At 44.6% G+C, this 22,015-nt stretch overlaps 1 protein-coding gene across 1 annotated transcript in view; it reads right to left on the bottom strand.

Annotated features, from left to right (window-relative positions):
• Positions 1–22,015, bottom strand: part of camsap3 (calmodulin regulated spectrin-associated protein family, member 3) — a 52,707-nt gene that overhangs the window by 24,073 nt on the left and 6,619 nt on the right. The window contains 1 exon segment of the mRNA XM_064988708.1: positions 13,802–14,064. Coding sequence (XP_064844780.1) covers positions 13,802–14,064 — 263 coding nt within the window.

The raw sequence follows: 22,015 nt of genomic DNA, 5'->3' as shown, positions 1-22,015 counted from the left end.
AACCTCCACTGCTCCCCACCTGAGACGAGAACAGCCTTTGACTCAGTAAAGCATAGAACTGTTTATGAAACACACAACACTCTGACCTTCCAATCAAATCAAGGCCATGCAGTGAAGGACAATGAGTCTGGAGGGTTGTGAGTCTGGAGGGTTGTTTTAAATAAGTGCTCTTAGTGTTTTCAGTAGGTCTCAAGGACAAAGACAGAAAAACAAAACAGACAGATAGCAGGGCAAACAGATAGCAGGGCAAACAGATAGCAGGGCAAACAGATAGCAGGGCAAACAGATAGCAGGGCAAACAGATAGCAGGGCAAACAGATAGCAGGGCAAACAGACAGTTCTTTGTGCAGGCAGGCAGGCAGGCCAGGCAGGCAATGTTCGTCTAGCCTGGTAAACACAGTGTTCAGTCTGGTTTTAACCAGACTAGGTTTCCTTTAGACTAGCTGTTCAACTGAATGACACCAGGGGCTCCTGTCCTGAAGGCCTGTATTCATGAATTTTTAAAGAGCAGGAGTGCTGGTCTAAGATCAGTTTAGTCTTTTTTACCTGTTATATGGGGCGGCAGGGTAGCCTAGTGGTTAGAGCGTTGGACAAGTAACTGGAAGGTTGCAAGTTCAAACCCCCGAGCTGACAAGGTACAAATCTGTCGTTATGCCCCTGAACAGGCAGTTAACCCATTGTTCCTAGGCCGTCATTGAAAATAAGAATTTGTTCTTAACTGACTTGCCTGGTTAAATAAAGGAAAAATAAAAATAAATATGCTCATTCTAAGGATCCACATCACTGCAGAGACAGAGACCGGGGCTGAGGACAGAGAGAGCAGCTGAGGACAGAGATGGGGGATGAGACAGGCTAAGGAGAAAAATGGAGATTGGCTGAGGACAGAGATGGGGTCACAGACAGGGGCTAAGGGGAGAGACGGAGATGGGCTGAGGACAGAGACAGGGTCACAGACAGGGGCTGAGGGGAAAAATGGAGATGGGTTGAGGACAGAGACAGGGTCACAGACAGGGGCTGAGGGGAGAGACGGAGATGGGCTGAGGACAGAGACGGGGTCACAGACAGGGGCTGAGGGGAGAGATGGGCTGAGGGCAGAAACGGGACGGGGAGAAATGGAGACGGGCTGAGGACAGAGACAGGGGCAGAGATGGGCGGAGGGGAAAGGGGCTGAGGACTGATGTGTAGCTAAGACAGGGGAGAGTCATTTGGGCAACACTAGCTGGGGATATAATAGATACAGAGGACACAGAAAATATAGAAATGTACCCGTTTACTCGACTATGCTTGTTCTACGCTAACAGTTGCTTATGCCCCTTGTACATGAATCTACCACTCAGAGCAATAATGATTCCATCTTTGTCTCCCCCTCTATCAGTGTTGTTTCACATAATGCACAACAATTTATTTTACCTTTATTTTACTAGGCAAGTCAGTTAAGAACAAATTCTTATTTTCAATGACAGCCTAGGAACAGTGGGTTAACTGCCTGTTCAGGGGCAGAACGACAGATTTTGAACCTTGTCAGCTCGGGGATTTGAACTTGCAACCTTTCGGTTACAAGTCCAATGCTCTAACCACTAGGCTACACTGCCGCCCCGTCATAACAAAGTAGTCCCCAAATGGTACCCTATTCCCCAAAAGGTGCACTACTTTTGACCTAGGGCTGGGCGATATGGCCAACATATATCACAATATTTTCACATTTGTAAAGATATTTTATGTTTTTGAACAGTAAAACTTCCAAATATGCTTTATGAGTAGTTCATTGCCCCCAGTGTGGCAACACATACATTCTAAGTGATTTCAATGAGTCTTTCTCCATCCAAATTGTTTTATACTGTTCAATCAAACTTTTAAAAAAACAACATTTTGTACAAGTTTTGATATTACGTATTCATGCTTCACCTATTCCTCTCTGATTTTGAAGATACCGTTGCACAAATAACATGCTAGGCCTGCACCAGAACGGGTCCCAGGCTGCATTAGTCATCTACGTCTTAGTTCATTAAGAAGCTAACGTTAGCCAGCTAACTAGCAATTAGCATCAGGGGATAACAATTTATTTTAGCCACAGCTTGCTAAGAAAAGAAACTAGCAGACAGTAATTTGCAGACAGTAAGATAAACAAACTAATGTTGTTATAGAACGCTAGACTGCAGTGTGAACGGCAAGAAAGTGACTCAAGAGCAACTGCTCTCTCCTTGCATGACAGGGGGCAGGGTTTGGTGTAGGGGAAGTGACATACAGCACGAGGAGAGGGAGAAAGACATCTCAAGTATCAAACAGAGTAAACTATAAAAACGAGCCGTTTTTTGTAAAAACAAACAAACATCAATGCCGTTATATAGTGAAATACGGTATACAGCCCAGCTCTATTTTGACCAGAGCCCTATGGCTTACCAGCAGCGGGTCCCCCTCCCTTCTCTCTATTGGCTAACCAGAGCCCCCTCTCTTTGTTATAATCATTAACCCTGTCTGAGTCCCAAATGGCACACTATTCCCTTCCTAGTGCACTACTTTTGACCAGAGACCAATGGGGCCTGGTCAAAAGTAGAGCAATGGAGAGGACTGACAGGTCATAACAACAGATTCCCTTGTCAGGGGGGGCCTTTCTTCCACCTCAATCCCTCTTTAGTCTGAGCCTAATCTGCACTAACCAGGCCCTTCTACTGTACTTGTTGTTTTACTTTTTCTGAACTCAAATTCTCCCTGACTGGTAGTCGTCATAGCATGCACACACACTGCTGCTGCTACAAGGCTGCGGCCTGAATCTCTCCGCCTGCCTGCCTGTCTGTCTGTCCGTCTCTCCGTGCTGGGTGTAAAGTGCTGACGTCGGCACAGTGCTGTGTGTGTGTGTGTGTGTGTGTGTGTGTGTGTGTGTGTGAGAGAGAATGAGTGCGAGAGAGAAAGAGGGAGAGAGAGAGAGACTAGAGACTACATGGCAGTGCCAGCCCAGCCCCCATTGCCCTGCTGTCACATACCATTCTACCTAGGGGAGGGATGGAGGGCGCTGGGAGAGACGACTGGGCTCTCCCCTCCTCACTCTAGGGGTGTGTTGTGCTCAACGGAGGCAAGGTCATACTACTAGCTTATCTGTGAGCCAAGACTTGTCTGTTCAATGTATATGTATTGTCTGTAGTGCAGTGCAAGGGGAGAGACGGAGACTGGGGCAAGACAGGGACAGGGGCCGGGGACAGAGACAGGGGCCGGGGACAGAGACAGGGGCCGGGGACAGAGACAGGGGCCGGGGACAGAGACAGGGGCCGGGGACAGAGACAGGGGCCGGGGACAGAGACAGGGGCCGGGGACAGAGACAGGGGCCGGGGACAGAGACAGGGGCGGGGGACAGTGACAGGGGCCGGGGGACAGAGACAGGGGCCGGGGTCAGAGACAGGGGCCGGGGACAGAGACAGGGGCCGGGGACAGAGACAGGGGCCGGGGACAGAGACAGGGGCCGGGGACAGAGACAGGGGCCGGGGACAGGGGCAGAGACGAATACGGGGGTTGGGGGGACAACCTGGCTAGCACAGTCAGTGCAGGGCCAGGGAGAGGGAGGAAAGACAAGGGCTGAGAGCACTCAGGGAAGCATGGGTATAAAGCTGTCATGATGTCTGCATGGTCTGGGTTGAGCTGGGCTGTCTGAGGAGGGGAGGGGGGGTGGAGATTCCATTTCCAACAAGCCCAGTAGCTCTCTCTACTGGGGAGAGAGAGATTCAGTCACACTTAGTCAGAACACCACTCCCTGACACCGATTACCCACAATAGAGCGATTGGAATGGATGTGGAGCTGAGCCATTTTTCATCATGTCGATGCAATGGCTGCCTTTTCAAGTGTTCAATTTAGAAGACAAAAAGTAGAGGGAAATACAGTAAAGCATCCAAACAGAGACTCAGACACAGAGGGAGCCATTACCTTCATGTTCATATTAAAATGAGAGGAACTAGACAGTCAGAGTGTGGAATTTTGGACAAAGAGAGAAAGACTGACAGTAGAGAGGAATATGAGAGAGTGACAGAACTAGTCAGAGTGTGAGGAGGGGAGGAGGAAACTGAAGTCAGTTTCACATGGACAATAGCAAAGGCACATTTTCGGTAGGTTCTCGAGAGGTATCAATTCGAGAGACAATACTTATGTCTTGAGTAGAGGTCGACCGACTATGATTTTTCAATGCCGATACCGATAATTGGAGGACCAAAAAAAGCCGATACCGATTAAATCGGCTGATTTTTATTTATACATTTGTAATAATGACAATTACGACAACACTGAATGAACACTTATTTTAACTTAATTAATATAATAAATCAATAAAATCAATTTAGTCTCAAATAAATAATGAAACATGTTCAATTTGGTTTAAAATAATACAAAAACACAGTGTTGGATAAGAAAGTAAAAGTGCAATATGTGCCATGTAAAAAAAGCTAACGTTGAAGTTCCTTGCTCAGAACATGAGAACATATGAAAGCTTGTGGTTCCTTTTAACAGGAGTCTTCAATATTCCCAGGTATGTAGTTTTAGGTTGTAGTTATTATAGGAATTATAGAACTCTCTATATACCATTTGTAATACCATTTACTATTGGATGTTCTTATAGGCAATATAATATTGCCAGCCTAATCTGAGGAGTTGATAGACTTGAAGTCATAAACAGCGCAATTCTTGAAGCACAGCGAAGAGCTGCTGGCAAATGCAGGAAAGTGCTGTTTGAATGAATGCTTACGAGCCTGCTGCTGCTTACCACCGCTCAGTCAGACTGCTCTATCTAATCATAAACTTAATTATAATAACACACAGAAATACGAGCCTTAGGTCATTAATATGGTAAAATCCGTAAACTATCATTTCGAAAACAAAACGTTTATTCTTTCAGTAAAATACGGAACCATTCCGTATTTTATCGAATAGGTAGCATCCCTAAGTCTAAATATTGCTGTTACATTGCACAACCTTCAATGTTTTATCATAATTATGTACAATTTTGGCAAATTAATTACGGTCTTTGTTAGGAAGAAATGTTCTTCACACAGTTTGCAATGAGCCAGGCGGCCCAAACTGCTGCATATACCCTGACTCTGCTTGCACTGAATGCAAGAGAAGTGACAATTTCCCTAGTTAAAATAAATTCATGTTAGCAGGCAATATTAGCTAAAGTATAAAAATATATACTTGTGCATTGATTTTAATAAAGGTATTGATGTTTAGGTACACATTGGTGCAACGACAGTGCTTTTTTCGTGAATGCGCGTTAAATCATCACCCGTTTGGCGAAGTAGGCTGTGATTGATAAATTAACAGGCACGGCATCAATTATATGCAATACAGGACAAGCTAGATAAACTAGTAATATCATCAACCATGTGTAGTTAACAATCAATCAATCATAATCACTAGTTTTTTCTATGATAGGTTTAACGCTAGCTAGCAACTTACCTTGCTGCACTCGCATAACAAGTAGTCAGCCTGCCACGCAGTCTCCTCGTGCAGTGCAATGTAATCGGCCATAATCGGTGTCCAAAAATGCAGACTACCGATTGTTATGAAAACTTCAAATCGGCTCTAATTAAAATCGGCCATCCTCTAGTCTCGAGCGCTACCTCCGAAGGTCGCGCCCAACAGTCTCTCCCCCCCCCCCCCGAGCAGGGCAGTGTAAACAGAACGGTCTTGTTGAGCTCAACACTCTTACAGTATAAATGGTAATAGCAGAGCAATGTTTTTGAAACAGCTGAAATGTAGACATTTTCCTTGAGTGTTCACCTTAAATTGCCCGTTACATTCTGAAATTGGTCGCAGTAGCTGCCACCTCTGCTGAGCCACGCAAAACTATGGAAGTCTATGTCTACAAAATACTATGTCTACAAAATGTTGAGATATGTAAGTAAAACGACATAAGTCAACATGTTTTAGATAGATAATGAAATAAAAATGTTTTCATTTGTAACATTGTGTGGTGATTTAAGAGGTGGCACCATAGGTCCCAGAGTGGTGTGGGGGGGGTTCCTGGGGCCCAGAGTTGTTCTTGGTCTGGTAGGCTGACCTAACCAGGTAAAACTCCGGTTATGACATAGTAATAAAATCAGCTGTAAAAAAAACGGTGTTATATGGGCTATGACGGGACCAGATTTGTTTATAATCTGATCACATGGTTTAAAAAAAAAAAACTCCTGGAAAAACTCCTGGCCCTAGAGAGAATGAAAACATTCAAATCCTGTCAACCAAATCATGAGGCGATTCAGATAAAAAAAAAGAAAAAAAACATTACTTTGTCCCTCTTTTAAACGCTTGAGTGTCAACATTTTGTATTAAACAAAATTAAAAGTGCTGCCACACGTTTGCCAGCAGCCCTGCTTTGCAGATCTTTCCAACGTGGATAGATGGAAAATCGCCACACAATGCTACAAATGAAGAAACAGTACCTATATGTACGATCTATATGCATTTTATTTTTTGGTGGAATGGACTTCCATATAGAACAGCTCAACAGCAACTCCCCAGTGAATTATACCAACGTTTTCAGTCGCAATTTCTTTTACCACACGTAAACCCTTTAATTGTCTGCACATGCTTGTGACTTGTTGCGTAAGCAAGAAAGTCAACCAAACCCTCTCTCGGCTCGTACATCAAAATTTTGTCCAGATAACTCTTATTCAGTGAGAATAAGCTCTTTACTAGTCGGGCTGGGACTGTTTCACTGTGGTGTAATACCGTGATCATTCAGGAGGGAGTAGACTACACGGTCATTCACAACTAGAGCGTGGAATGAAAGCAGAGTAGGGAAGAGGAGGGGTTGGGAAAAGAGGGGGGGGGGGGGTTCACAGATTTCCTGTCCCGACCCTGTGGAGCTTGCTAAGCCAAATCACAAGTTCTCACTAATGAGAAGGGAGAGGGGGGTAGAGAGAGGTGCAAACCTGGAACACAGGGCACACAGTCCGCCAGTCAAATCGCCATAACAACCAACAATCTGACCCACAATGCACCTCACCACCCACAATCCTGAGCGTGGCAGTGGTGCTCTACCCCACCGCCCCGCCGGCTTATCACTGGGGCACTCTGCCCAGAATCCTCCTGTGCTGACCGGACATAACATATCCTCCAATATATTAAATAATAAAGCTATATAGAATAAGCTGTCCATAAGGAAATCACTCCTCTCTGCTTTGGAAATATTGCGACTATCATCCATGTCAATAATAACAATAACAGGGAAACAAACACGAAATTCATCTCGCAGATCGTTAAGAGCGATTATGACGGATAAAAGGTGAAATCTGATTATGTTTGAAATATGACTTAACCCTCTGAACCCCCCCCCCCCCCGGCCACAGCCCTGTACTCATGAAATCCAGGGTTAGACAGAGGGACAAAGCGAAGGATCAGACAGCCAGCCAGGTCTGGGGGGAATCAGTGGGAGTCCGGGGGGGGGGGGGCAGAGCGGTGGGGTTTGGTGGGGCTGGTGCACTTCCCGGCACCCCACACTCCACTGACAAGAACAGCACATGGTATTGGACATGTCTAGCTAGATGCTAAATACTGAAGCAGCAGCAAAACCACACCAATCTGTGCTGCGCCAGCTTTTTGCAACCCTCCCAATGTCCCCCCCAAACCAACCTCCAATATCAATGTTGTAATCCCTGCAACTTTCCTTTGTTGACTCTTCTCTGCAACAAACAAAAGAAAATACAACTAAATGTTATTTCCCCCCTTGGCAGGCCTGGGAGGTCCCGTGATGGGCCAAATGTTTTGAGACAATGTTCAGCAGCATTCCTGATCCAGGGGATAAAGTGAGTCTGTGTACCAAATGGCAACCTCTGTCCTATATAGTGCACTCCATTTGACCAGAGCCCTATGGGTGCACTACTGGGTCCTGGTCAAAAGTAGTGCACTACATAGGGAATGGGGTGCCACTTGGGACCCAACCTGTGCCACTTCTAATTCCTACTGAGCTCTAGACGGATGCTAACTTAAGCGAAAACTTGCATACACAGCAGTATTAGTTAGGTCAGCGACTCACTAACAAAAACCAACCATGGACACAGGCAGGGACTCCTGAAACAGGGCGATCCTCTGACCACCCCCACTGCTCCCCCAAAGTACATTCATGCCTTTGACAGATGTAGGCTATATAACATTTGAATGAACTTCACTGACTGAGTCGCTCTGGATAAGAGTGCTAAATGGCCACAACGTAAATCTGACAACATAAACAAGGATTCTATTCAAAAACACTTGTTTACATTTTTTTTAACTGGCTTTGAGGTCCAGAGTTGAGTTTGAGGGACATGGGGAAATAGGGTGCCATTTGGGTGACAGACCAAGACTGGCTGAGTGATCTAGATCAGTGACAGTGTCATTCTAGGGTGGGGCACTAGAGAATGTATCCTATTTAGAATATCTATACTGCAGGTGGCAGGCATTTCATTTAGCTTGTTTTGCCCCAGCCTCATTTGGAGCTGATGATGTAAGCTGTGAGATTATTGATAACAGCGGTAACCTGTGGTCCTGTGTGGCTCAGTCGGTAGAGCATGGCGCTTGCAACGCCAAGCGTCGTGGGTTCGATTCCCGCTGGGGCCACCCATATGTAAAAGTAGTGGCCCCAGCCGACTTGTAAGTCGCTTTGGACAAAAGCGTCTGCTAAATGGGATATATTTTATATATAACCTCCAAAATGACACCCTATTCCAGCCATAGTGCACTACTTTTGACCAGGGCCCATAGGAAATCGGGTTCTTGGTATTTGGGACACAACCAGAGAGTGTAACAGCTTTAAAGGCAATCTAGATGTTAGCTGTTTGCAAACAATAATATATTCTGTTTACCCTCACTGTGTGTGTGTGTCCGGTGTGAAATGGCTAGCTAGTTAGCGGTGCGCGCTACTAGCATTTCAATCGGTGACGTCACTTGCTCTGAGACATTGAAGTGTTCCCCTTGCGATAGGCGATAGGCTTTTGTGGAGCGATAGGCAGTGGTGTAAAGTACTTAAGCAAAAATACTTTAAGGTACACTACTTTAGTTTTTTAGGGATATCTGTACTTTACTATTTATATTTTTGACAACTTTTACTTCACTACATTCCTAAAGAAGTTTTTACTCCCATACATGTTCCCTGACACCCAAAAGTACTGGTTACATTTTGAATGCTTAGCAGGACAGAAAATAGTCCAACTCACACACTTATCAAGAAAACATCCCTGGTCCTCCCCACTGCCTCTGATCTGTCTGTTGGAGTGTGACCCTGGCTATACGCAAATAAATGTACACATTTTTTAAATTGTGCCGTGTGGTTTGCTTAATATAAGGAATTTGAAATGATTCATACTTTTACTTTTGATACTTAAGTATATTTTAGCAATTACATTTACACATCATACTTGACTAAAAGTATAAATGTATTTGGTTTTAAATATACTATATGGTTGGTGTGTGAACATGCTGTGTGTGTGTGTGTGTGTGTGTGTGTGTGTGTGTGTGTGTGTGTGTGTGTGTGTGTGTGTGTGTGTGAGAGACACAGATGAGCTTTCATATAAAGCCGCACACTACAGCAGCAGATTGCTGTTGCTCTAAAGCTGTTTACTGGCCCAGGCCCACATTGATGCACTGTTCCATCCTCCTAACGCTGTGCGTAAGTGTTGCATGACCCACTTTCCTCCCCTGACAGAGCCAGGCAGCGGCACAGCTCAGACAGCAGCACGGTCTACAGCTCAAGCTCAGAGAGCACTACAAGTGCAAGTTGAGTAGCAGCAGCAGTAGTCTAACAGTAGTGAGTCTCACTACCAGCTCTTGGCCAGATGAGCCTGAGGGAGCCTCCCAGGCCTGGTGGCATGGCAGCAACACCATCACCACCATGGAGCTGAGACAGCACCAGCTGAACACAGCACTAGCGGGAACACAGAGCAGCACTAGCGGGAACACAGACAATACTATCTGAGCACAGCGGAGCGCAACTCTCACTTCCACTATTCCATTGGTTCCATTGCGCCAGCCAGGCAAGCTCAATCGAGCGCAGCTTAAGTGTTTGAAAGAACGTCAATACTATTTGAACCCAGGTCTGGATGAGACAGCACAGCACACCTCTCCCCTCACACACCACTGGTCCAATTAGTACAAGCACCTGCAGACAGCGAATACACCACCTGGTGCCCTGGACAACAGGTAGAGAGCTCCAGGCAGTTTCACGAGAGGCGTGCGCTGCTCAGCGTAACATTACACTCTAGTTTTATTTGCAATAATTGCTCACAGCCGAGAGCACTTGATAAAGCGGCTCGCCGGCCCAGTGTAGCTCCCCTGTTAGAGGCACCAGGGCAGAGAAGCAGAGAGGCAGAGACCGAGAGAGGTGGAGGCAGGGGTAATGGAGCGTTCTACTTTCACCTGACCGACTAGGAGGGAAACACGCCTGACTACAGCTACACAGGTTCTCCAGAGACTGACTTCGAGGCATTCAAATCACAGAGCCGTTGTCTGTTGGGCTGGTGTCTGATAGAGGAGCTGCGCTGGATGGGGGTGAGAACATAGATGTTGTAGTGAATATTATACAGTATTAGATGGGGGGGGGGATAATATGGTTAAAGTCACACTGTAAAAATTAGGAGAAGGTCAAAGTATGCTCATGCAGTCAAACTGTAGCCTTTGACTACAGCACTTTCATGATGTATAATGAGAATTCTATGATGTCTATTGTGCTCCAGTTGGAATTCCATGAATTGTTTACAAAGTCCTCCACATCTCTATTGATATGTCTAAGTCACATATCAAAATAAAATCTAGGGCGTATAATATTGAATTAGTTAGAGACTAACATTACAGACGGTGGTTAAATTGGGTATAATGAAAGAAGAGACGTGAAGCTGTAATGTTACACAGTTCCTATTTGAACAGGCTCAGCCCTCCAGAATAATGACAAGGTGAAAACTTGGGTACAGAGATGAGGTAGTCATTAAAGAAAAATCATGTTTAATACTATTATCGCACACAGAGTGAGTACATGCAACTTATGTGACTTGTTAATTTTTACTCCTTAAATGATTTAGGCTTGCCATAACAAAGGGGTTGAATACTTAGACATTTCATCTGTTCATGTGTAATTAAATTGGTCAAAAACAATTTAATTTCTAAAAACCTATTTCCACATTGACATTATGGGGTATTGTGTATAGGCCAGTGACACCAAATCTCAATTTAATCCATTTTAAATGCAGGCTGTAACACAACAAAATGGAGAAAAAGTCAAGGGGTGTGAATACTTTCTGAAGGTACTGTCTTTAATCTTTAGTCTAATAAACTGCATGGATTATGGATGGTCTATTTCTCACATAACACACTTAAGACACTTTAACGGTACAAAAAGATCCCACAGTGTCAAACGAACAAATTATCGGATTGCCATTTATCAAATTGTACCGAAACTCCCCTTTTCCGTCACAGCGGTTGTGATTCGCATAAAAACTGTGGATGGAAATGTGGTTAGGGAGAGAAACACACACACAAAGAAAGAAGAGAAGAGAGAGACAACTACCAGCTCGTAACAGAGCCCAACGTGTTCTCTTAACAAAGGGAGCTCTGGTTTCACTGGTGCTGAGCAGTTTGCCCATTGCTCTATTCTACAGTTGTGGCCAAAAGTTGAGAATGACACAAATATTATTTTCAAAGTGTGCTGCCTCAGTTTGTATGATGGCAATTTGCATATACTCCAAAATGTTATGAAGAGTGATCAGATTAATTGCAAATTAATTGCAAAGTCCCTCTTTGCCAGGCAAATGAACGGAATTCCCAAAAAACTTTTCCACTGGATTTCAGCCCTAACACAAAAGGACCAGTTGACATGTCAGTGATTCTCTCGTTAACACAGGTGTGAGTGTTGACGAGGACAAGGCTGTAGATCACTCGGTCATGCGGATTGAGTTCGAATAACAGACTGGAAGCTTCAAAGGGAATCATTGTTCTTCCTCTGTCAACCATGGTTACCTGCAAGGAAACACGTGCCGTCATCATTGCTTTGCACAAAAAGGGCTTCACAGGCAAGGATATTGCTGCCAGTAAGATTGCACCTAAATAAACCATTTATCGGATCATCAAGAACTTCAAGGAGAGCGGTAAAGTTGTTGTGAAGAAGGCTTCAGGGCGGCCAAAAAAGTCTAGGAGACGGTCCTGGTGCTTGCTTAAGTTGATTCAGCTGCGGGATCAGGGCACCACCAATACAGAGCTTGCTCAGGAATGGCAGCAGGCAGGTACGAATACATCTGCACGCATAGTGAGGAGAAGACTTTTGGAGGATGGCCTGGTGTCAGGAAGGGCAGCAAAGAAGCCACTTCTCTCCAGGAAAAACATCAGGGACAGACTAATATTCTGCAAAAGGTACAGGGATTGGACTGCTGAGGACTGGGGTAAAGTCATTTTCTCTGACGAATCCCCATTCCGAATGTTTGGGGCATCCGGTAAAAAGCTTGTCCGGAGGAAACAAGGTGAGCGCTACCATCAGTCCTGTGTCATGCCAACAGTAAAGCATCCTGAGACCATTTATGTGTGGGGTTGCTTCTCAGCCAAGGGAGTGGGCTCACTCACAATTTTGCCAAAGAACACAGCCATGAATAAAGAATGGTACCAACACATACTCCGAGAGCAACTTCTCCCAACCATCCAGGAATAGTTTGGTGACGAACAATGCCTTTTTCAGCATGAGTTATAAATTTTGCCTTATGGCAAGGTGCTGCAAGTGGCTTAATCCCATTGAGAACTTGTGGTCAATCCTCAAGAGGTGGGTGGACAAACAAAAACCCACAAAAACCCACAAATTCTGACAAACTCCAAGCATTGATTTTGCAAGAATGGGCAGCCATCAGTCAGGATGTGGCCAATAAGTTAATTGACAGCATGCCAGGGCAGATTGCAGAGGCCTTGAAAAAGAAGGGTGAACACTGCAAATATTGACTCCTTGCATCAACTTCATGTAAGTGTCAATAAAAGCCTTTGACACTTATGTAATGCTTGTAATTATACTTCAGTATTCCATAGTAACATCTGACAAAAATATCTAAAAACACTGAAGCAGCAAACATTGTGGAAATTAATATTCGTGTCATTCTCAAAACTTTTGGCACGACTGTAAGGCCTAGTCAGAGCCACCTATTGTCTCGGAAACACAACCTTCTCCAGGCCTCCCAGCCCTCCCTCCCAGTCCCACCCCTACCATGCTACACCCAGAATTAAGACTGAATCTCCCCTGACGTACCCCTGGTCCTCACAGCTGGATCCACTCATCTTCAGGGGATCGGCTTGGGTGATGGGAGGGGGGGACCCGGAAAGGGGGTGTTTTTTTAATGTTGTCTAATCCGTGGAATCGAAGCATAAACAAGTCCCTTCCTGTGCGACCCAACCCTCACCCACCCACCCTACACACCCCAATCCCCCTCCACTGCTTTAACATCCCCGCTCCCCCTGGACCAGCAGTAAATGTCTGAGGGTGACCAGACAATGCCTGTGTGTGTCCCTATTAGGCAGACCATATGCCCAGGCGACCAGATCGATCACTGCCGAATGGATTATTGTGACACCGGGACCGGTCCAATGGCAGTTTCCAGCGCAGCTTCGATCTTCCCTCAAATGAACCTGTGTGTTGTGGCAGTCATCCCAATCCCATCCCAGGGGCATTACCATTAGAGACAAAGACTGGTGACGAAACAAAAAAATCTTCCTCTATTTCCCATAACTCAAACCATAGTCTCTCGTGTCAGATGAAACCTAACATAACACGAGACTTGGCGCCAAGATTACCATGTCAACACGCCATATGCCACACCCATCTCTTACCATTTTGATTGGTTTATGCCGGAGGTCAGCGTCAGTCACGGGGACGTCTTGATCTTTGGGGGTCACGCCCCTTTTGGCGAGGAGCTGCAGCAGGGTGGCGTTGTCTTTTGGGGCCCCTGACCCCCCCTGGTCCGCCTGCAGCAGACCGTAGGTGCGGCAGTAGAGTTCAGAGGAGAGCAGGAGGCGTGTGACGGGGGGCTTCAGGTGCTCCTGCTCATACTGGTCACAGTAGAAGGGCTCCCGCAACTCCACTGGAACATGCTCTACGGATGGAGAAGAAGGACAAAAACAGTGAGGGAAATAATCATGTGGGAGCAGAGTAGACTATTAATAGGGAAAACAAGGTCACTCAGAGGGAGAAAATACAGAAAAGACACCCGGACTGCATCCAATATACCAGATAGGGATGTGAGAAATGAAACATTTTTCTTAACGTTTAAACCGCCAATGTTTTATCGGTGTTCCATTAAAAACAATAACAACAATAAGAAAGCTTCGCTGCTGCAAGAAACGGTTTGGGTCCCTGTCAGATGGTTAAGCATCGCACCTGTACTACCATTACCTTACCTCAATTCCAACTCGGAAGGTTTGCATTTCGTTTGCCATACAGGACTCCACTGCTGTCATTTGCCTTTCTCTGCCATTTTTCCAACTGTTAACGACAATGACTTAGTGGTGGAGAGACGACTCCTTGCACGTTGACTCCCATTTCGGACTATCAAGATTCGATTCCGGTAGGATTCAGTATTTTTGGAACGGAAGAGACTAGTTCCCGTACTTCCGAGATCAATCAAACACTCGCATCTTTAATAGCGAGCTAGCGAGGGACGGAGAGAGAACGGAGGTGCACAGTATAGGCAGTAGTGCGCTGGGAACGATACCAGTATCGTGATACACTACATGACCAAAAGTATGTGGACACCTGCTCGTCGAACATCTCATTCCAAAATCAAGGGCATTAATATGGAGTTGGTCCCTCATTTTGCTGCTATAACAGCCTCCACTCAGCCGTAATGTTGGAAACATCATTATGTTGTCATACAGAGTCACATTTTGTTTTTAAAGGACCAACTAGTTTGACCTGCTTCGTGATTACATATTTGAAATTGAACAAAAATATTGCGAGACTGGTATCGTCACGGCCCTAATAGGCATGTCGGCTACCAGACAGACAAACGATCTATCGGCAATTAAAAGCTGTATCTCACAATGCCATGCTGTATCTCGCAGATTTCTTGGCTTGCCATGTCACTTCAGTAATCACCAATGAATAGGATATTGAGATTGAGCGAGATTCAACACTTCCGCTCTCACAGTCACACAAAGTATCTGCCCATGTGCACAGGTTCGCTTCACGTGTTCACAGCGTGGCAGCTAGGGAACCAATGCTCTTAGTTGTCACGGAAATTGACTCACGATGCCGTTTACTTTCTGCATCTACAAAAACGTTATTAAATTTTTGTATTATTTTTGTATTTTTTTATAATTAGGGTTGGGATTTTTCTTAACATTAAGGATCCCAATTTCATTTTAACGTTTAAACTTTCACACCCTTAATACCAGAGGTCTTTAAAAGGAATAGGGTGCAATCTCAGACACAATCTCTCAGCTGTTTGCTCTGGATATGGGACAGGAACACGAAGTTCAAAGTCCTAACAATATCATTGGCAAAACACAGTTTAAAGTCCTGTTGTCAGATAAACACATATTCTGTTTGTCTCCTAGTATCTAATAAAAACAAACTTAAAGTGGATGTTTCCTCATCAATTATACACTGAGTATACAAAACACTAGGAACACCTGCACTTTCCATGACAGGCTGATCAGGTGAAACCAGCTGAAAACTATGATCCTTTATTGATGTCACTTGTTAAATCCACTTCAAATCAGTGTAGATGAAGGAGCAGACATGTTAAAGAAGGATTTCTAAACCTTGAGACATGGGTTGCGTATACGTGTGCCATTCAGAGGGTGAATGGGCAAAACAAAAGATTTAAGTCCCTTTGAACGAGGTATGTTAGTAGGTGCCAGGCGCACTGGTTTGAGTGCGTCAAGAACTCCAACGCTGCCGGGTTTGTCACACGCAACAGTTTCCTGTGTGTATCAAGAATTGTCCACCACCCAAAGGACATCCAGCCAACTTGACACAAATGTGGGAAGCATTGAAATTAACATAGGCCAGCATTCCTGTGGAACGCTTTCGAAACCTTGTAGAGTCCGTGCCCTGACGAATGGAGTATGTTCTGAGGGCAAAAAGGGGATGCAATTCAAAATTAGGAAGGTGTTCCTAATGTTTTGTACACTCAGTGTATAATGAAGGTATAGAGTATGGATAGACAAAGCTAGACTGCCTTGCAACTACAATCTGAGTGAAGGGCCGAGTAGGGGTTAAACAAAGGTGTGTGCGAGCGTATGTGTACCTGTATGTGCGTTTGTGTGTGCGCGTGGCGTGCATTTGTGTGTGCATATGGCATGCGTCTCGGTGTTGTGTTTCCCACAGTAAATCCAGCCAGCCAATCATAGGGCCTGCAGGAGACAGACAAGGTTACAGAGACAGGCATGATACACTGGTTACAATTTGATCTTTCCTGGGGGCTAGTACCAACTCCTCCCTCCATTTCCCTGTCTGTAAGTGTTTGATCAGCAGTTCAGGTCGGATGGTGTCGTTCCCGTGGGGGAAGAATGACACTGTGGTGCATTCCATTTCCAACCCCACATCAGTCAGTAAGCGTTTGCATCCCAAATGGCACCCCATTCCCTGTATAGTGCACTACCCTGGCCATTTGGGATGCGGTCAGTATGGAACCACATTATCAGTCTGGGTCAAGAGGAGTGAAATGACATGACATCCAGGCCCAGAGGTTAGCGTCAGCATCTGAGAATTACCAGACAGAGCCCTGTGGTACTGGTAGATAACCAGGGCCTAGTTCATTAGGCATTAACAGAAGAAAACAGACTACCTTGGCCTAACCATTAAGAAAAGCTAATGTTCATTTTTTCTTGTGTGCCCCGTTGAACACGACCCTGGTGTTTTATTTTCAGCTGAGGGCAGTCTTTGTGGGAAATGATCTTTAAGGCGAGTTCTATAAAGAGTTGACAGGAACCTACGCTTTGTGGCACATTTCTCACAGTACAGCTGGGACAAGAAAGTCACCTGAACCTTGCGAAAGGACAAACCAAAACAGTGTCTCCGCCCCAAATGGCACCATATTCCCTTTATAGTGCACTACTTTTGACTAGCTCAGGTCAGTGCATTATAAGGGGAATAGGATACCATTTGAGGCAGGCACACGGTTTCCACCTCGATGGAGCACACAGCGCCATGTAGGAAACAAGTCCATTTAGCGCAGCACATGATGTGAAGCACAGTCCAGGAAGATGTTGAAGAGCACAAGGTAAACACGACTTCGACTGGTTTTCAGTAAACACAGCCACACACACACACACACACACACACCACACAAAACCCTATACAAACATGAACCTGAAAATCCACATCTGACACACGCTCTTAAACTGGTTTGGCGGTATTCAGAGTGGATGAGACTAGGGCTGTTACGGTGGGACCGTATTACCGCCACACCGGCAGACAAATTACACATGACCGTTTAATCAAGGTAATTAGGTTTCTCCAAGCTCTGATGCTGCTGATGGTCATTAGTATCCTACCAAACTTGCTAACTGCCTGGTACTCAGCACTCGTATTGTCCCTTTAAATCACTCTGACATCAATGCAAATGTAATCGAAAATCTAATCAAACACTTCATGAGAGCCCACAAGCTCCTGTTGCGCAACATTTCTGTAGGCTACGATATTTATTTCTCAACTTTCCTAATATTAAGCACATTGCTTCTCTTTACAACAGAGGTATAGCCTACCTGGCTGGCATGAAAATTAACCACGGGAAAATCGTCCTCCATTCGCTATGTAAGTGCGTAGAGATATTTTATTTCAGCTGACCCTGTTTAGAGACAGGTGCATGATAATGGTCCATTCTGAATCCAAAACAAATTTCATAAACATATTATTTATTATAAGTAAAGACAAGATTAAATCAAGAACAGCTTCATGGGTGACAATATTAGCGTATCACTTGTGAATTATATATTACCACTTGTGAATGATGCCCAGCTTGTGTGCAGTAAGGCAAGAAACGGACACTTTTTCAAAGCATAGTCGCACACCTCATGGAGCCTAGCCCATAGGCCTATATGTTTTGATAAGGTTTGTATCACAACTAAAGTGAGAAGAAGTTAGAGAAGTTAAGCACATTCATCTGCTTTACAACAGGTAGCGTTAACTGGCATACATATGCAGCACGTGAGTTTCAAAGCGCTTATGAACAGTTTATCAACATTTTAAGCTAAACGTTCTGATCTGTTGCATCAGACACATTGCATAAAAACGATTGTTTGATGCTAGTGGTTGTATTAATTTGGGATTGATCGCATCCCATAACTGTCCCTGACTATGTTTGGAATATTTCTTTCTTGCACAGAATAGGTCAACTGTTGTACTATGGGGGAATAGTACAACAGTTGACCTATTCTGTTGACCTATTTATCCCCCATAGTACAAAAGTTGATAGGCCTGCTCATCTTGTTGGCTAACAAAAAGTAAAATGTGGACAGTTCTTCCAATATCTTAAATGTGCGCGCCTTCGAATTGGTTAAGTATGCACGCAAGATTATTATTTTTTTAAATTTTACCCCTTTTTCTCCCCAATTTCGTGGTAGCCAATTGTTATGTAGCTACTATCTTGTCTCATCGCAACAACTCCCGTGCTGGCTCGGGAGTCACGAAGGTTGAAAGTCATGCGTCCTCCGATACACAACCCAACCAAGCTGCACTGCTTCTTAACACAGCGCCATCCAACCCGGAAGCCAGCCGCACCAATGTGTCGGAGGAAACACCGTGCACCTGGCAACCTTGGTTAGCGCGCGCTGAGCCCGGCCCGCCACAGGAGTCACTGGTGCGCGATGAGACAAGGATTTCCCTACCGGACAAACCCTCCCTAACCCGGACAACGCTAGGCCAATTGTGCGTCGCCCCATGGACCTCCCGGTCGCGGCCGGTTACAACAGAGCCTGGGCACAAACCCAGAGTCTCTGGTGGCACAGCTGGCGCTGCAGTACAGCGCCCTTAACCACCCTGGAGGCCTCACACAATATTTTTTGAGGTGGCATTACAGCCACACAAAGGGGATGCAGCTGGGAAATTCAAGGAATTATCAAGTGCTTATCAAAATTGTGAATGAGAGACTGATGAAGTGTGTACAGCCTGCGCAAATAAAGTAGAGCGCATGCCTTTTATGCAACCTTTTTCAATTCAACATTAGAGTCGCATCATAAAGCCTTAGAATGTATTAAAAAAATCAAAGCATATAGCCCAATCTTTGTATCACAACTAAAGTTACATAAATAATTAAGCAGAGGGGCTGTTAACTGCTCAAAACAAAATAGCTGCATGTGTGCACTCCCTCAAATCGTTTGGAGAAAATATTCAGCTATGTTCAATTGTATTCTTCCTATATTCTTATATAAAATAATATAGCAAAGTGTATATAAAATAATGCCCAGGAATTCTAAGCAAATCTTGTCTGCTAAATGAACTAGTGTAGCCCACAGCCATATGGCATAGCCAGACCATGACCTAACATACAGACAACTCAAAGTACGCTATTCAGTTCTTCTGAAATAGACTATATTTTCTTCATATAATGTTTCTTTAGACCTGTATAAATTAAATTATGGATTTAATGTAGATGTTCCAAATGTCTGCATCAGTGGCTTGTAGGCTATGCGTGGAAGCCAGGAGATGCTAAATGTTTTTGTTAATTAACGGTCAATTACCGTGAGACTGGCAGTTATTTTCTTGACAATCACCGGCTGACAACATTTCGTGACCTCCACAGCCCTAGATGAGACCGACGTGGCCTATTCGATGGACAGTAAATGTAGCCTACACACAGACTCATTTTCAAACCCTACGGTAAACAGTTGGAAGGCTGAAAACAATGAGAAAGGAACAGTTAGGTTAGTATCTGAAAGGAGACTTAAAAAAGGGACATCACATGGTGAACTCTGACTCATGAGAAGATCAGAGGAGATTGAAGGATAAAGGGAGTCGCCCGACCATGTTGTCGTTTTGTCATTAGGGTTCCTTTAATTAAGTTAATGGTTTTATTTAGGGCGCACAATAGCATGGGTAGCTTTTCCCAAAAACAACATTCCATTTACCTCCCTCCGGCTTTCTGTACTTTCACCGACTTCCCCACTACAACTTTTCGCAACAGAAAACAAAACAATAATCTGTGTTCTTACAGGACAAGTTCATGAAGTACCACTCCGTTTCTCAAAGGTTTGTGCCTCCAACTGAACACAACCCAGGTGTAGAATACTAGTATGTCAAATAAAGAAAGATTACATTGGGGTGTGTGAATGTTCCTTTGTGGTTAAACCACAGGACATTGTTAGCAGTATAAACGTTTCATGCAAACTGACTGACCAAGTGAGAGAGGTTAAACTACGGGTGCATCTCAATATTTTAAAGCAGTTGACCTTTTCTCATCTCCTTTCTCTCCTCCACTCAGATTCAAAGGAACTGGACTGATGGAAGGAAGCACATTGGCCCGCCAAGTTGCTAGACTATTGAAATGCAACATAAGATACCGCATTGATCACACAAGGCGTTTTCAGACGCTGCACGTGGAATAATAATAATAATGTTTTCATGATGTTCAGTGCAGTTCCACCACGCACCACCAGGACGTCACTATACAACGTGGATAATTTTTTTTTTTAAATTACATAATGCAAAGTAAGATGCAAAGCAAGATGGATACAGTCGATACAAGCATAATTTCCCTGTGGGACGGTCCAGAAGGATGAACGACCAGTCTGTGTCACACACATCACCAGGTTGAAACAGACAGACAGGGAAGCAGCAGCAGCTGGAAATAGACATTTTGCAAATGGGATTTCAGGTATTGGGAACTGCAGTTTTAAAAAGGCCTGCAGCACACCAGCTCTCTTTCAAGTAAAACAACAGCCTTTCACACTTTGTTTGAAAAAAATAAATACTTAGGACACAAAGGAAATTGAATAGGAGTTAGAAAAAAAGAGTGAGTGGAAAGCAGGAAAAGGGTAACGAGTCAGCAGTAAATGGAGGATAACAATGTCACCAGGACATTGATACCCATACCCCCTCAAGAGGATAAACTGAGTGAGTGAGTGTATTAACCGGGCAACTGGTTCCAGGGAAGCAGCCGCTCAACTATCACTATAACAGGTCAGGGGTCAGGGCATATCTTTTGGTCTAGGTGAGGGGTCAAAGGTCATACACGAGCTGGGTTGTAATAAAACATCATACAAATTTGGTGAGTAATACACAAAAGGCTCAAATAAAGGTGAAATAAAATAAAAAATAAAGTGCTTGTGTAATTTGTTTAACTAGGCAAGTCAGTTAAGAAGAAATTCTTATTTTCAATGACGGCCTAGGAACAGTGGGTTAACTGCCTGTTCAGGGGCAGAACGACAGATTTGTACCTTGTCAGCTCGGGGGTTTGAACTTGCAACCTTCCGGTTGCAACCTTCTACTGCCCTGCCACCACTATAAGTGAATAGTCGAAGGTAAATTAGGGTAAAAGGTAGTGATGGAGTAGAATATAAAAGAGCTCTGCTCTGTGTGTGGTCTACTACACCCCAACCCCACTACTGTGGCAGGGGGATGCACCAGAGCAGAAGTCCATGTACTCCTATTTATAATTGATCGATTGAATTAGCCCGACCGGTCAGTCTTGTTATAAAACATCAGATATGTGGCTGTCAACAAATGGACAGTCAAACTAAAAACACTGAAATAGGAATACACACAGAGGCTGGCCCTAGTTTCAATCGAAGCGTCATTATGGGTAAGATTCTGTAAGGATCAATTCTGTCCCTCTCCATTCCAGTGAACTGTACACCAGGTAGAGCACTGACTGACTGACTGACTGGGTGGCAGACTGACGGACAAACTGACTGGTTTACTGGCTGGCTGACCAGCGTTACATTTCAGAAGGGTTGTCATGGGAACAGTGAACACATTAAGACCACTTAGTTTTAATTAAGGGCCGAACAAAGCAGCTGCCAGAAGCAGACAGAGGCCCACACATTTCCTGATTAGGGGCCGGGGTCCAGTGTACTCAGACTGGCCTGCGAAGATCGTTCATG

Source organism: Oncorhynchus masou, chromosome 15, assembly GCF_036934945.1.
Source record: "Oncorhynchus masou masou isolate Uvic2021 chromosome 15, UVic_Omas_1.1, whole genome shotgun sequence".
In the NCBI taxonomy this organism is placed as follows: domain Eukaryota; kingdom Metazoa; phylum Chordata; class Actinopteri; order Salmoniformes; family Salmonidae; genus Oncorhynchus; species Oncorhynchus masou.
This window is presented reverse-complemented; position numbering and strand designations above follow the sequence as displayed.